This window comes from Oncorhynchus gorbuscha, linkage group LG04 (genome assembly GCF_021184085.1).
Source record: "Oncorhynchus gorbuscha isolate QuinsamMale2020 ecotype Even-year linkage group LG04, OgorEven_v1.0, whole genome shotgun sequence".
In the NCBI taxonomy this organism is placed as follows: domain Eukaryota; kingdom Metazoa; phylum Chordata; class Actinopteri; order Salmoniformes; family Salmonidae; genus Oncorhynchus; species Oncorhynchus gorbuscha.
Genome location: NC_060176.1, coordinates 71,572,861 through 71,589,252, shown reverse-complemented (window position 1 = coordinate 71,589,252; position 16,392 = coordinate 71,572,861). Strand labels below are relative to the sequence as shown.

At 46.2% G+C, this 16,392-nt stretch overlaps 1 protein-coding gene across 1 annotated transcript in view; it reads right to left on the bottom strand.

Annotated features, from left to right (window-relative positions):
- LOC124033048 (cotranscriptional regulator FAM172A homolog) overlaps positions 1-16,392 on the bottom strand; it is a 301,295-nt gene that overhangs the window by 237,779 nt on the left and 47,124 nt on the right. Inside the window, exons 5-6 of the mRNA XM_046344970.1 lie at positions 10,415-10,480; positions 8,788-8,979 (exon numbers count right to left, since the gene is read on the bottom strand). Of these exons, the coding sequence (XP_046200926.1) occupies positions 8,788-8,979; positions 10,415-10,480 (258 nt within the window). The remainder of the gene's footprint in view (positions 1-8,787; positions 8,980-10,414; positions 10,481-16,392) is intronic.

The window sequence follows — 16,392 nt, the reverse complement described above, 5'->3', positions numbered from 1 at the left end:
GCCTATGCCACGTGTAAAATGTTGCACCTCTAAAAAGACACGGCCAACCTACAGTACAGGACAGCTTTTTGACGCAACCCTAAACAACCAGGTTACCATAGGTAACAACGTCCTAAAACAACCCTAACCAACCAGGTTACCATAGGTAACAACACCCTAACACAACCAGGTTACCATAGGTAACAACATCCTAACACAACCAGGTTACCATTGGTAACAACATCCTAAAACAACCCTAACCAACCAGGTCACCATAGGTAACAACGCCCTAACACAACCCTAACCAACCAGGTTACCATAGGTAACAACGTCCTAAAACAACCCTAACCAACCAGGTTACCATAGGTAACAACACCCTAACACAACCAGGTCACCATAGGTAACAACGCCCTAACACAACCCTAACCAACCAGGTTACCATAGGTAACAACGCCCTAACACAACCAGGTTACCATAGGTAACAACGTCCTAAAACAACCCTAACCAACCAGGTCACCATAGGTAACAACACCCTAACACAACCAGGTTACCATAGGTAACAACGTCCTAAAACAACCCTAACCAACCAGGTTACCATAGGTAACAACGCCCTAACACATCCAGGTTACCATAGGTAACAACGCCCTAACACAACCAGGTTGCCATAGGTAACAACGCCCTAACACAACCCTAACCAACCAGGCTATCATAGGTAACACCACCCTAACACAACCCTAACACAACCAGGTCACCATAGGAAACAACACCCTAACACAACCCTAACACAACCAGGTCACCATAGGAAACAACACCCTAACACAACCCTAACACAGCCAGGTCACCATAGGAAACAACGCCCTAACACAACCCTAACCAACCAGGTTACCATAGGTAACAACACCCTAACACAACCCTAACACAACCAGGTCACCATAGGTAACAACACCCTAACACAACCAGGTCAGCATAGGTAACAACGTCCTAAAACAACCCTAACCAACCAGGTTACCATAGGTAACAACACCCTAACACAGCCAGGTTACCATAGGTAACAACGCCCTAACACATCCAGGTTACCATAGGTAACAACACCCTAACACATCCAGGTTACCATAGGTAACAACACCCTAACACATCCAGGTTACCATAGGTAACAACGCCCTAACACAACCCTAACCAACCAGGCTATAATAGGTAACAACACCCTAACACAGCCAGGTCACCATAGGAAACAACACCCTAACACAACCCTAACCAACCAGGTTACCATAGGTAACAACACCATAAAACAACCCTAACCAACCAGGTTACCATAGGTAACAACACCCTAACACATCCAGGTTACCATAGGTAACAACACCCTAACACAACCAGGTCAGCATAGGTAACAACGCCCTAACACAACCCTAACCAACCAGGTTACCATAGGTAACAACGCCATAACACAACCAGCTTACCATAGGTAACAACGCCCTAACACAACCCTAACCAACCAGGTTACCATTAGTAACAACACCCTAACACAACCAGGTTACCATAGGTAACAACGCCCTAACACAACCCTAACCAACCAGGCTATCATAGGTAACAACACCCTAACACAGCCAGGTCACCATAGGAAACAACGCCCTAACACAACCCTAACCAACCAGGTTACCATAGGTAACAACACCCTAACACATCCAGGTTACCATAGGTAACAACGCCCTAAAACAACCAGGTTACCATAGGTAACACCGCCCTAACACAACCAGGTTACCATAGGTAACACCGCCCTAACACATCCAGGTTACCATAGGAAACAACACCCTAACACAACCAGGTCACCATAGGAAACAACGCCCTAACACAACCCTAACACAGCCAGGTCACCATAGGAAACAACGCCCTAACACAACCCTAACACAACCAGGTCACCATAGGAAACAACGCCCTAACACAACCCTAACACAGCCAGGTCACCATAGGAAACAATGCCCTAACACAACCCTAACACAACCAGGTCACCATAGGTAACAACACCCTAACACAACCCTAACACAACCAGGTCACCATAGGAAACAACGCCCTAACACAACCCTAACCAACCAGGTTACCATAGGTAACAACACCCTAACACATCCAGGTTACCATAGGTAACAACGCCCTAACACAACCCTAACCAACCAGGCTATCATAGGTAACAACACCCTAACACAGCCAGGTCACCATAGGAAACAACGCCCTAACACAACCCTAACCAACCAGGTTACCATAGGTAACAACACCATAAAACAACCCTAACACAACCAGGTTACCATAGGTAACAACACCCTAACACAACCCTAACACAACCAGGTTACCATAGGTAACAACACCATAAAACAACCCTAACCAACCAGGTCACCATAGGTAACATCACCCTAACACAACCCTAACCAACCAGGTTACCATAGGTAACAACGCCCTAACACAACCAGGTTACCATAGGTAACAACGCCCTAACACATCCAGGTTACCATAGGTAACAACGCCCTAACACAACCAGGTCAGCATAGGTAACAACGCCCTAACACAACCAGGTTACCATAGGTAACAACGCCCTAACACAACCAGGTCAGCATAGGTAACAACGCCCTAACACAACCAGGTCACCATAGGAAACAACGCCCTAACACAACCCTAACCAACCAGGTTACCATAGGTAACAACGCCATAACACAACCAGCTTACCATAGGTAACAACGCCCTAACACAACCCTAACCAACCAGGTTACCATTAGTAACAACGCCCTAACACAACCAGGTTACCATAGGTAACAACGCCCTAACACAACCCTAACCAACCAGGCTATCATAGGTAACAACACCCTAACACAGCCAGGTCACCATAGGAAACAACGCCCTAACACAACCCTAACCAACCAGGTTACCATAGGTAACAACACCCTAACACATCCAGGTTACCATAGGTAACAACGCCCTAACACAACCAGGTCAGCATAGGAAACAACGCCCTAACACAACCCTAACCAACCAGGTTACCATAGGTAACAACACCCTAACACATCCAGGTTACCATAGGTAACAACGCCCTAAAACAACCCTCACCAACCAGGTTACCATAGGTAACACCGCCCTAACACAACCCTAACCAACCAGGTTACCATAGATAACGCCCTAACACAACCAGGTTACCATAGGTAACAACATCCTAACACAACCAGGTTACCATAGGTAACAACATCCTAACACAACCAGGTTACCATAGGTAACAACATCCTAACACAACCACGTTACCATAGGTAACAACATCCTAACACAACCAGGTTGCCATAGGTAACAACGCCCTAACACAACCCTAACCAACCAGGCTATCATAGGTAACACCACCCTAACACAACCCTAACACAACCAGGTCACCATAGGAAACAACACCCTAACACAACCCTAACACAACCAGGTCACCATAGGAAACAACACCCTAACACAACCCTAACACAGCCAGGTCACCATAGGAAACAACGCCCTAACACAACCCTAACCAAATAGGTTACCATAGGTAACAACACCCTAACACAACCCTAACACAACCAGGTCACCATAGGTAACAACACCCTAACACAACCAGGTCAGCATAGGTAACAACGTCCTAAAACAACCCTAACCAACCAGGTTACCATAGGTAACAACACCCTAACACAGCCAGGTTACCATAGGTAACAACGCCCTAACACATCCAGGTTACCATAGGTAACAACACCCTAACACATCCAGGTTACCATAGGTAACAACACCCTAACACATCCAGGTTACCATAGGTAACAACGCCCTAACACAACCCTAACCAACCAGGCTATAATAGGTAACAACACCCTAACACAGCCAGGTCACCATAGGAAACAACACCCTAACACAACCCTAACCAACCAGGTTACCATAGGTAACAACACCATAAAACAACCCTAACCAACCAGGTTACCATAGGTAACAACACCCTAACACATCCAGGTTACCATAGGTAACAACACCCTAACACAACCAGGTCAGCATAGGTAACAACGCCCTAACACAACCCTAACCAACCAGGTTACCATAGGTAACAACGCCATAACACAACCAGCTTACCATAGGTAACAACGCCCTAACACAACCCTAACCAACCAGGTTACCATTAGTAACAACACCCTAACACAACCAGGTTACCATAGGTAACAACGCCCTAACACAACCCTAACCAACCAGGCTATCATAGGTAACAACACCCTAACACAGCCAGGTCACCATAGGAAACAACGCCCTAACACAACCCTAACCAACCAGGTTACCATAGGTAACAACACCCTAACACATCCAGGTTACCATAGGTAACAACGCCCTAAAACAACCAGGTTACCATAGGTAACACCGCCCTAACACAACCAGGTTACCATAGGTAACACCGCCCTAACACATCCAGGTTACCATAGGAAACAACACCCTAACACAACCAGGTCACCATAGGAAACAACGCCCTAACACAACCCTAACACAGCCAGGTCACCATAGGAAACAACGCCCTAACACAACCCTAACACAACCAGGTCACCATAGGAAACAACGCCCTAACACAACCCTAACACAGCCAGGTCACCATAGGAAACAATGCCCTAACACAACCCTAACACAACCAGGTCACCATAGGTAACAACACCCTAACACAACCCTAACACAACCAGGTCACCATAGGAAACAACGCCCTAACACAACCCTAACCAACCAGGTTACCATAGGTAACAACACCCTAACACATCCAGGTTACCATAGGTAACAACGCCCTAACACAACCCTAACCAACCAGGCTATCATAGGTAACAACACCCTAACACAGCCAGGTCACCATAGGAAACAACGCCCTAACACAACCCTAACCAACCAGGTTACCATAGGTAACAACACCATAAAACAACCCTAACACAACCAGGTTACCATAGGTAACAACACCCTAACACAACCCTAACACAACCAGGTTACCATAGGTAACAACACCATAAAACAACCCTAACCAACCAGGTCACCATAGGTAACATCACCCTAACACAACCCTAACCAACCAGGTTACCATAGGTAACAACGCCCTAACACAACCAGGTTACCATAGGTAACAACGCCCTAACACATCCAGGTTACCATAGGTAACAACGCCCTAACACAACCAGGTCAGCATAGGTAACAACGCCCTAACACAACCAGGTTACCATAGGTAACAACGCCCTAACACAACCAGGTCAGCATAGGTAACAACGCCCTAACACAACCAGGTCACCATAGGAAACAACGCCCTAACACAACCCTAACCAACCAGGTTACCATAGGTAACAACGCCATAACACAACCAGCTTACCATAGGTAACAACGCCCTAACACAACCCTAACCAACCAGGTTACCATTAGTAACAACGCCCTAACACAACCAGGTTACCATAGGTAACAACGCCCTAACACAACCCTAACCAACCAGGCTATCATAGGTAACAACACCCTAACACAGCCAGGTCACCATAGGAAACAACGCCCTAACACAACCCTAACCAACCAGGTTACCATAGGTAACAACACCCTAACACATCCAGGTTACCATAGGTAACAACGCCCTAACACAACCAGGTCAGCATAGGAAACAACGCCCTAACACAACCCTAACCAACCAGGTTACCATAGATAACAACACCCTAACACATCCAGGTTACCATAGGTAACAACGCCCTAAAACAACCCTCACCAACCAGGTTACCATAGGTAACACCGCCCTAACACAACCCTAACCAACCAGGTTACCATAGATAACGCCCTAACACAACCAGGTTACCATAGGTAACAACATCCTAACACAACCAGGTTACCATAGGTAACAACATCCTAACACAACCAGGTTACCATAGGTAACAACATCCTAACACAACCAGGTTACCATAGGTAACAACATCCTAACACAACCAGGTTGCCATAGGTAACAACGCCCTAACACAACCAGGTTACCATAGGTAACAACACCCTAACACAACCCTAACACAACCAGGTCACCATAGGAAACAACGCCCTAACACAACCCTAACCAACCAGGTTACCATAGGTAACAACACCCTAACACAACCAGGTTACCATAGGTAACAACGCCCTAACACAACCCTAACCAACCAGGTTACCATAGGTAACAACACCCTAACACATCCAGGTTACCATAGGTAACAACGCCCTAACACAACCCTAACCAACCAGGTTACCATAGGTAACAACGCCCTAACACAACCCTAACCAACCCGGTTACCGTAGGTAACAACGCCCTAACACAACCCTAACCAACCAGGTTACCATTAGTAACAACGCCCTAACACAGCCAGGTCACCATAGGAAACAACGCCCTAACACAACCCTAACCAACCAGGTTACCATAGGTAACAACACCCTAACACATCCAGGTTACCATAGGTAACAACGCCCTAACACAACCAGGTCAGCATAGGTAACAACGCCCTAAAACAACCCTAACCAACCAGGTTACCATAGGTAACACCGCCCTAACACAACCAGGTTACCATAGGTAACAACACCCTAACACAACCAGGTCACCATAGGAAACAACGCCCTAACACAACCCTAACCAACCAGGTTACCATAGGTAACAACGCCATAACACAACCAGGTTACCATAGGTAACAACGCCCTAACACAACCAGGTTACCATAGGTAACAACATCCTAACACAACCAGGTTACCATAGGTAACAACATCCTAACACAACCAGGTTGCCATAGGTAACAACGCCCTAACACAACCAGGTTACCATAGGTAACAACACCCTAACACAACCCTAACACAACCAGGTCACCATAGGAAACAACGCCCTAACACAACCCTAACCAACCAGGTTACCATAGGTAACAACACCCTAACACAACCAGGTTACCATAGGTAACAACGCCCTAACACAACCCTAACCAACCCGGTTACCGTAGGTAACAACGCCCTAACACAACCCTAACCAACCAGGATACCATAGGTAACAACGTCATAACACAACCAGCTTACCATAGGTAACAACGCCCTAACACAACCCTAACCAACCAGGTTACCATTAGTAACAACGCCCTAACACAACCAGGTTACCATAGGTAACAACGCCCTAACACAACCCTAACCAACCAGGCTATCATAGGTAACAACACCCTAACACAGCCAGGTCACCATAGGAAACAACGCCCTAACACAACCCTAACCAACCAGGTTACCATAGGTAACAACACCCTAACACATCCAGGTTACCATAGGTAACAACGCCCTAACACAACCAGGTCACCATAGGAAACAACGCCCTAACACAACCCTAACCAACCAGGTTACCATAGGTAACAACGCCATAACACAACCAGGTTATAATAGGTAACAACATCCTAACACAACCAGGTTACCATAGGTAACAACATCCTAACACAACCAGGTTGCCATAGGTAACAACGCCCTAACACAACCAGGTTACCATAGGTAACGACACCCTAACACAACCCTAACACAACCAGGTCACCATAGGAAACAACGCCCTAACACAACCCTAACCAACCAGGTTACCATAGGTAACAACACCCTAACACAACCAGGTTACCATAGGTAACAACGCCCTAACACAACCCTAACCAACCAGGTTACCATAGGTAACAACACCCTAACACATCCAGGTTACCATAGGTAACAACGCCCTAACACAACCAGGTTACCATAGGTAACAACACCCTAACACAACCCTAACACAACCAGGTCACCATAGGAAACAACGCCCTAACACAACCCTAACCAACCAGGTTACCATAGGTAACAACACCCTAACACAACCAGGTTACCATAGGTAACAACGCCCTAACACAACCCTAACCAACCAGGTTACCATAGGTAACAACACCCTAACACATCCAGGTTACCATAGGTAACAACGCCCTAACACAACCCTAACCAACCAGGTTACCATAGGTAACAACGCCCTAACACAACCCTAACCAACCCGGTTACCGTAGGTAACAACGCCCTAACACAACCAGGTCAGCATAGGTAACAACGACCTAAAACAACCCTAACCAACCCGGTTACCGTAGGTAACAACGCCCTAACACAACCAGGTCAGCATAGGTAACAACGCCCTAAAACAACCAGGTTACCATAGGTAACAACATCCTAACACAACCAGGTTACCATAGATAACAACATCCTAACACAACCAGGTTACCATAGGTAACAACATCCTAACACAACCAGGTTACCATAGGTAACAACATCCTAACACAACCAGGTTACCATAGGTAACAACGCCCTAACACAACCAGGTTACCATAGGTAACAACATCCTAACACAACCAGGTTACCATAGGTAACAACATCCTAACACAACCAGGTTACCATAGGTAACAACGCCCTAACACAACCAGGTTACCATAGGTAACAACATCCTAACACAACCAGGTTACCATAGATAACAACATCCTAACACAACCAGGTTACCATAGGTAACAACATCCTAACACAACCAGGTTACCATAGGTAACAACATCCTAACACAACCAGGTTACCATAGGTAACAACGCCCTAAAACAACCAGGTCACCATATAGGTAACAACGCCCTAACACAACCCTCACCAACCAGGTTACCACAGGTAACAAAGCCCGAACACAACCCTAACCAACCAGGCTATCATACATAAACAGAACATGCAGAGCCATCCCATGGTAACCCCAACCACCCTGCCACCCTCACACCCCTCTAACCCTGGCTGGGTAGCCCCCGGGCGGTGTGGTGCCCCTACCTCCTTGGCGCGGGTGATGAAGGGGATCTGTGTCCCTGAGTCCAGGTCTTGGTTGATGATGAGGTGTCGTGCCCACTGGCCGGCCCGGACCACCCCGTCCCCCTGGATGTGCACCAGCAGCTTGGCAGGGTTGGACATGGCATCAGCACTCAGGTAGATGAAACTCCTGGGCTCCTCCTCTGTCACATCCACCTAGTTACACCACACAGTATCGTCATTTCACTGTAATATAAGTGTAATATAAAACTAAATATATTAAACATATTTTTTTGAAGTACAGCCTTGCCCTGTTCGCACTGTTTTATTATAGTCTGACATACTCCATGGTAACAAATAAGTCCTTCAAAAATGTGTGTGTCCTTGACTGCCCTCCACCCCTTGGATGCATGTGGTCCCCAGTATGCCAGAGGCATCTCTAAGGAGACACACACTGTCCATAAAAACCATGGGTGGCAGCTGCAGGAACTTAATCCAGGGAGACAAAGAAAAGTGAGGGGTACAGACCTCAGCCTTTCTTCTCCTTTTTTCTCTCGTTCCCTCCTTCTATACTTGGCCCTGGTTAATCTGTTTAAAATCTGCGGTCACAAGTTCAACTCGACGCAGGTGGACGGACCCACCACTACCACACACACAAGAACAGAGCAATTTTCCATGGGAATAGAGAGATAATAGGGCACGCAGATACAAGTTGAAAAGTGTGTAATGAAACTGGCTCCTGGGTTACCTTGGTGATTTATAGATATTGTTACTCCCTGCGCCAGGACAACACAGGTCCAAAAAATCCACTAGCAATAGAGCTAGAAAAATTGTCCAAGCTAAAAATGAAAAGGACAAACCCATTTTCCTTCAAAAGAAAGGCAATAGGGCCTAAGCCACTGCATCGCAGTGCTAGCTGTGCCACCAGAGACTCTGGGTTCGAGCTCAGTCTCTGTCGCAGCCGGCCGTGACCGGGAGACCCATGGGGTGGCGCACAAATGGTCCAGCGTCGTCCTGATTAGGGGAGGGTTTGGCCGGCAGGGATGTCCTTGTCTCATTGCGACTCCTGTGGCGGGCCGGGCGCAGTGTACGCTGACCAGGTCGCCAGGTGTACAGTGTTTCCTCAGACATATCGGTGCGGCTGGTTTCCGGGTTGGATGCGTGCTGTGTTAAGCAGTGAGGCTTGGTTGGGTTATGTTTCGGAGGACGCATGGCTCTCAACCTTCGCCTCTCCCGAGTCCGTACGGGAGTTGTAGTGATGAGACAAGAAAATAACTACTAACAACTGGATACAATGAAATTGGGGAGAAAAGGGGGGGGGGGGGGGAACAAACTATTCAAGCATGTGTTGAATGTTGGGATGAGCAGACACAGAGCAAGAATACACTAGAATACACTAGAGTGCATTTGAATCCAAAACAGATTAAGCAACAGCTTTCAGACTCTGAGATGGTGTGTCAGTTAATTTGTTGAGACATTTTTGTACAGAGAGAGAGAGCTGGAAAAGCTCTCCAATCCTGGTTTTCATGGGACACTTAATATCATAATCATTGTCAGAAGCCGGAGCATTTAGGTCCATTTTCCCATTAATATCCCCAATAATCTTCAAGGGCATGAATTAAATGTGTCGGTTTCCCCTTGTGATACTTACTGGCAAGATTACTTTCGTCATATTGCACTTCTTCTCCAACAGTTCATAAACATACTGTGTAACGATCTGAAAGACAAACAAAAACAGACATCTTTATTTGCAACTAACAAGACTTCAAACACACCAATGATACGGTGTAAGTTACGTCTCATGTTGATGTCAGTTACAAATCCCTGTACAGCAAAACAACAATGAAGAACAGTATGCAGCCTATGAAAAAGAATAATGGTTTTGTTCATATATACAGTGTATATCTATTAGGCCCCTGGACGGGCAGGCAGGGCTATTAGGCCCCTAGATGGGCAGGCAGTACTCTTAGGCCCCTAGACAGACAGGCAGTACTATTAGGCCCCTAGACAGACAGGCAGTACTATTAGGCCCCTAGATGGGCAGGCAGTACTCTTAGGCCCCTAGACAGACAGGCAGTACTATTAGGCCCCTGGACAGGCAGGCAGGGCTATTAGGCCCCTAGACAGACAGGCAGTACTACTAGGCCCCTAGACAGACAGACAGGCCATACTATTAGGCCCCTAGACAGGCAGGGAGTACTATTAGGCCCCTAGACAGGCAGGCAGTACTATTAGGCCCCTAGACAGGCAGGCAGTACTATTAGGCCCCTAGAAAGGCAGGCAGTACTATTAGGCCCCTGGACAGACAGGCAGGAAGTGCTATTAGGCCCCTAGACAGGCAGGCAGGCCATACTATTAGGCCCCTAGACAGGCAAGGGGTACTATTAGGCCCCTAGACAGGCAGGCAGTACTATTAGGCCCCTAGACAGGCAGGCAGTACTATTAGGCCCCTAGACAGGAAGAACTATTAGGCCCCTAGACAGACAGTACTATTAGGCCACTAGACAGACAGGCAGGCAGTACTATTAGGCCCCAAGACAGACAGGCAGTACTATTAGGCCCCTAGACAGGCAGGCAGTACTATTAGGCCCCTAGAAAGGCAGGCAGTACTATTAGGCCCCTGGACAAACAGGCAGGAAGTGCTATTAGGCCCCTAGACAGGCAGTACAACTAGGCTGCAAGACAGACAGGCAGGCAGTACTATTAGGCCCCTAGGCAGACAGGCAGGCCATACTATTAGGCCCCTAGACAGGCAAGGAGTACTATTAGGCCCCTATACAGGCAGGCAGTACTATTAGGCCCCTAGACAGGCAGGCAGTACTATTAGGCCCCTAGACAGGAAGAACTATTAGGCCCCTAGACAGACAGTACTATTAGACCACTAGACAGACAGACAGGCAGTACTATTAGGCCCCTAGACAGACAGGCAGTACTATTAGGCCCCTAGACAGGAAGTACTATTAGGCCCCAAGACAGGAAGTACTACTAGGCCCTAGACAGGAAGTACTATTAGGCCCCTAGACAGGAAGTACTACTAGGCCCTTAGACAGGAAGTACTACTAGGCCCCTAGACATGAAGTCACTATTAGGCCCCAAGACAGGCAGTACTATTAGGCCGCTAGACAGGCAGGCGGTACTATTAGGCCACTCGGCAGGCAAAACTGTATGTGTGAGATAATTTAAAGTGTCTGGAGTTGGCCATGCTGTGCTGTGCTCTTCAAGCTCAGTGGAGTCCCGATGTGGGGGAATGGAAGCCAAGGGAGTGTATGGTTACAGTGTTGATGTAAGGTATGTTTATCCCGCCCAGCCACAGCACTAAGGAACTTGTACACAGTGTAAACTTAACCCCCAGCCAACGGTTACATGGTTCAATGACATCAACAACTCTTTCCTTTTCTTTTCTTTTTTTTCTTCCTTCTCGGCAGCTGAAAACACAAGTGTTTTTATGGAGACGTTGTTTTTGTGGGAAGTGGATAAGAGAAGGATGAGAGCGAGACTTTTTGTCTGTTGTGTTTTGGCATGTTTGTAGTGGAAGATAATGACCTCAGCTGTAAGAATCAAGGGTTGGAGGTATTGGGGTAATTACTGGGGTATTACTGGGGGAATTTAATAAACGTGCCCAGCCTGGCATGGAAAGGCATGGTGGTGCTGTGGTGTAGTGGCCCACCCGGTCAGACGAGAACAGGGGTGAGTGGTGTGGTGTGGCTGAGGTCTGTGGCGTCAGACGGGGACGTGTCTGCTGTGACCACAGGGACAGCTGGAAGGTCCAAAGCTAGGCCCCTCTGTGTTTATGTTAGCTTTAGCTAGACTCTTTAGAGCCAGCTAGACCCACAGGAAACCAGGTTCAGGGAGGGGGGCATCATGGAGGCAGAGCATGTCCAAGCCCTTGGCTTGATGACATAAACACGCATGCATGCACACACACAAACACGCAGTCAGAGAGATTGGGCCCTCACACTGTCACGGCCCATATATTTCAACCTGGTTAGAGAGCCTGAATGCTCAATCAGTACAAACTACTAAAACAACACCTGGTTCATACACCAAAACTACCAGTCTATTAGCCGGGTCCCAGATCTGTTTGTGCTATCATGTCAACTCCTTACCATGCAAAACATGACAGCACAAACCGATCTGGGACCCGGCTACCGGTCTATGACAGCAGGGACTGGGTCTGAGATAGTCAAGGGATATAATACTACACAACATACAGAGCAGGGGTTGGAACTGGTTCATGGAACAGAACTGGAAAATAATGACATTTTTTCGAGTAACAGAATCAGAATCAGGAATGAAAGTGATCTATACTATTCCGGAACAGAACCGTTATTTTAAAAGCACCGGTTAAAAACGTCATTTTACATCCAGGGCATATTTTTCCAGTCCAACAAAAAACACAACAAGACACCTTTGCAAAGCCCTCAAAATGTAAAGCTGAAAATCTTTGGCAGTACATGTGTAGGCAACCTGCCCCTCCCCCTCTGAAGCATAGTCTACTGACGTTACAAGCGTGATTCAGAAATTAGGGAGAGAGATTTTTAATTAGATACGAATGGATTAATCATTTCAATGCTAGTTAAGGATACTATAATCAGGCTGCAATGCATAATCAATTGCTATATACAGCCCGAGACATTTGTGTGAACATTTTTGTAAATGTTCCTTACAAGCCAGCATGTAGGATAAAATTACATTTAAACTTACTCTACCAATTTTCTGTGTGGTTTGTCCTTCTACTGTTATTTTTTTGTTGCTTTTTAAATCCACAGAGCAGCATTATTACCACAACTTTCAGTACGCTGGTCTGTATATTGGATTGTACTTAAGGTTTTAATTTTCAATACTTATGCAATTTTCCCGTGACAAACACCTGCACAATATGGCCGAACCTTAATGGAACCACAGACCGAACGGCAAATACTTCCAGCTGACTGCCAGAAAACGCGCTTCCGTTGACGACGTTTGGTTATGTTCGGCTATTGTTTGCATATTGTGCATCACATGCACGAGACTGACTGAACCTTCTGGCGCCATGAAAAGTCAGGTAAACAACACTTTCCTGTGGATCACTTATCTCCACAAAGACAACCGGTAAAGTAACCTCAAATATCAATTTATTCAACATTCTGACTTGTAGAGACTATTGTGTCTTTTTAACAGCTACTTCTTTCAGACTGATAGCATGGAGTAACCATGGTAACAGTCTAACGTTTAAGCAAAGCGTACTATAGTGATCCCGTTTCATTGGATTTATTAACAAGAAGTAAGATGTGTTTATATTTTAATTCTGGTGCCGCTCTGCACACAGGTTATTACTAGCTGGTCCAACGCAAAACCCACTCTGAAGTTCAAGGTCATTCAAAGTTCCTTCATAGAAGACGCTCCTCCGTAGGTGTAATTCTGTGGACCTAATTCAGATAATACATGTCATAACAAGATGCCCAGCGCTTCAAGCCTCGTCCGCCACCTTCTCTCCCCATCTTCAAAATTTCAGTCGAATATTGTGCCCTATAGTCTAAATAGCTTGCCCGCTCCATAGCAAGCTGCTCTATCCGCACCGATTGCCAAAGTCATTTAATGGTGAGCTAAATTTTTTAAAACGATTCAGAACTTTATTTTGCTGATCAGAACAATGGAAATGAATGAAAACAATAATCATTCTGATAAAAATGCAAATTATCAACATTTTTGGGGGTGGTTCCAACCCCTACTACAGTGTTAAACAAATACCTGAGCTTCTGTATTCAAAGCCCACAGTCTCCTCTAACCAAAGTCAGAGGAAAAAAGATTATACAAGTCATGATAACCAAATGCTCTGGAAACTCATTGCTAACCTGATTATTCGTCTAAAGAATCACATTATGGACAAATGATGCCATGATTAGGAGGGAGTAGCCAATCACAGGCCGGCGGACAAACCAAATGAGATGATCTGCTGATCAGCTAATTAACTGAAATGTCAGACTCCCTGATGAAGACTGAAAGGATCACGGGGCTCAAAATGCAGGTGTTTAATGACATCAATAAGCCTTGCAGGAAATGTCATTTGTGCTACATTATATGTTCAGCACCTCAGGTGGCCAGAGAACTATCTGATATGGAAAAAGAGAAGGGTGACAGAGGTGGGGGAAGAGCACTGGGAGAATGAACCTATATGTGTGTGTGTAAGCATATGTAGGCTATAGCATGTATGAAACATAGTGAATATGTGCTGTTGTGTGTGAACTAGTCAGCCAACGGCTACACAGAGTTCTTTGATCAGGTTGACAAACAGGCCTAGGGTCAGGATAAAGAGGCTTGTAGTCAGATGAGGAAGCACAGCTCCGAGATCAGTATCATTCCAGGCCCAGACAGATACATACCAAAAAATCAAATCAAATCAAATGTATTTGTCACATACACATGGTTAGCAGATGTTAATGCGAGTGTAGCGAAACGTTTGTGCTTCTAGTTCCGACAATGCAGTAATAACCAACGAGTAATCTAACCTAACAATTCCAAAACTACTACCTTATACACACAAGTGTGAAGGGATAAAGAATATGTACATAAAGATATATGAATGAGTGATGGTACAGAACGGCATAGGCAAGATGCAGTAGATGGTATCGAGTATAGTATATACATATGAGATGAGTAATGTAGGGTATGTAAACAATGTGGCATAGTTTAAAGTGGCTAGTGATACATGTACTACATAAAGATGCAGTAAATGATAGAGTACAGTATATACATATACATATGAGATGAATAATGTAGGGTATGTAAACATTATATTAAGTAGCATTGTTTATAGAGACTAGTGATATATTTTACATCAATTCCCATTATTAAAGTGGCTGGAGTTCAGTCAGTGTGTTGGCAGCAACCACTCAATGTTAGTGGTGGCTGTTTAACAGTCTGATGGCCTTGAGATAGAAGCTGTTTTTCAGTCTCTCGGTCCCAGCTTTGATGCACCTTTACTGACCTCGCCTTCTGGATGATAGCGGGGTGAACAGGCAGTGGCTCGGGTGGTTGTTGTTCTTGATGATCTTTTGGCCTTCCTGTGACATCGGGTGGTGTAGGTGTCCTGGAGGGCAGGTAGTTTGCCCACGGTGATGCGTTGTGCAGACCTCACTACCCTCTGGAGAGCTTTACGGTTGTGGGCGGAGCAGTTGCCGTACCAGGCGGTGATACAGCCCGACAGGATGCTCTCGATTGTGCATTTGTAAAAGTTTGTGAGTGCTTTTGGTGACAAGCCGAAATTCTTCAGCCTCCTGAGGTTGAAGAGGCGCTGCTGCGCCTTCTTCACGATGCTGTCTGTGTGGGTGGACCAATTCAGTTTGTCTGTGATGTGTACGCCGAGGAACTTAAAACTTACTACCCTATCCACTACTGTCCCATCGATGTGGATAGGGGGGTGCTCCCTCTGCTGTTTCCTGAAGTCCACAACCATCTCCTTAGTTTTTTTGACGTTGAGTGTGAGGTTATTTTCCTGACACCACACTCAGAGGGCCCTCACCTCCTCCCTGTAGGCCGTCTCGTCATTGTTGGTTGATTGAATATGTCCGTAAACACACCAGCCAGCTGGTCTGCGCATGCTCTGAGGGAGCGGCTGGGGATGCCGTCTGGGCCTGCAGCCTTGCGAGG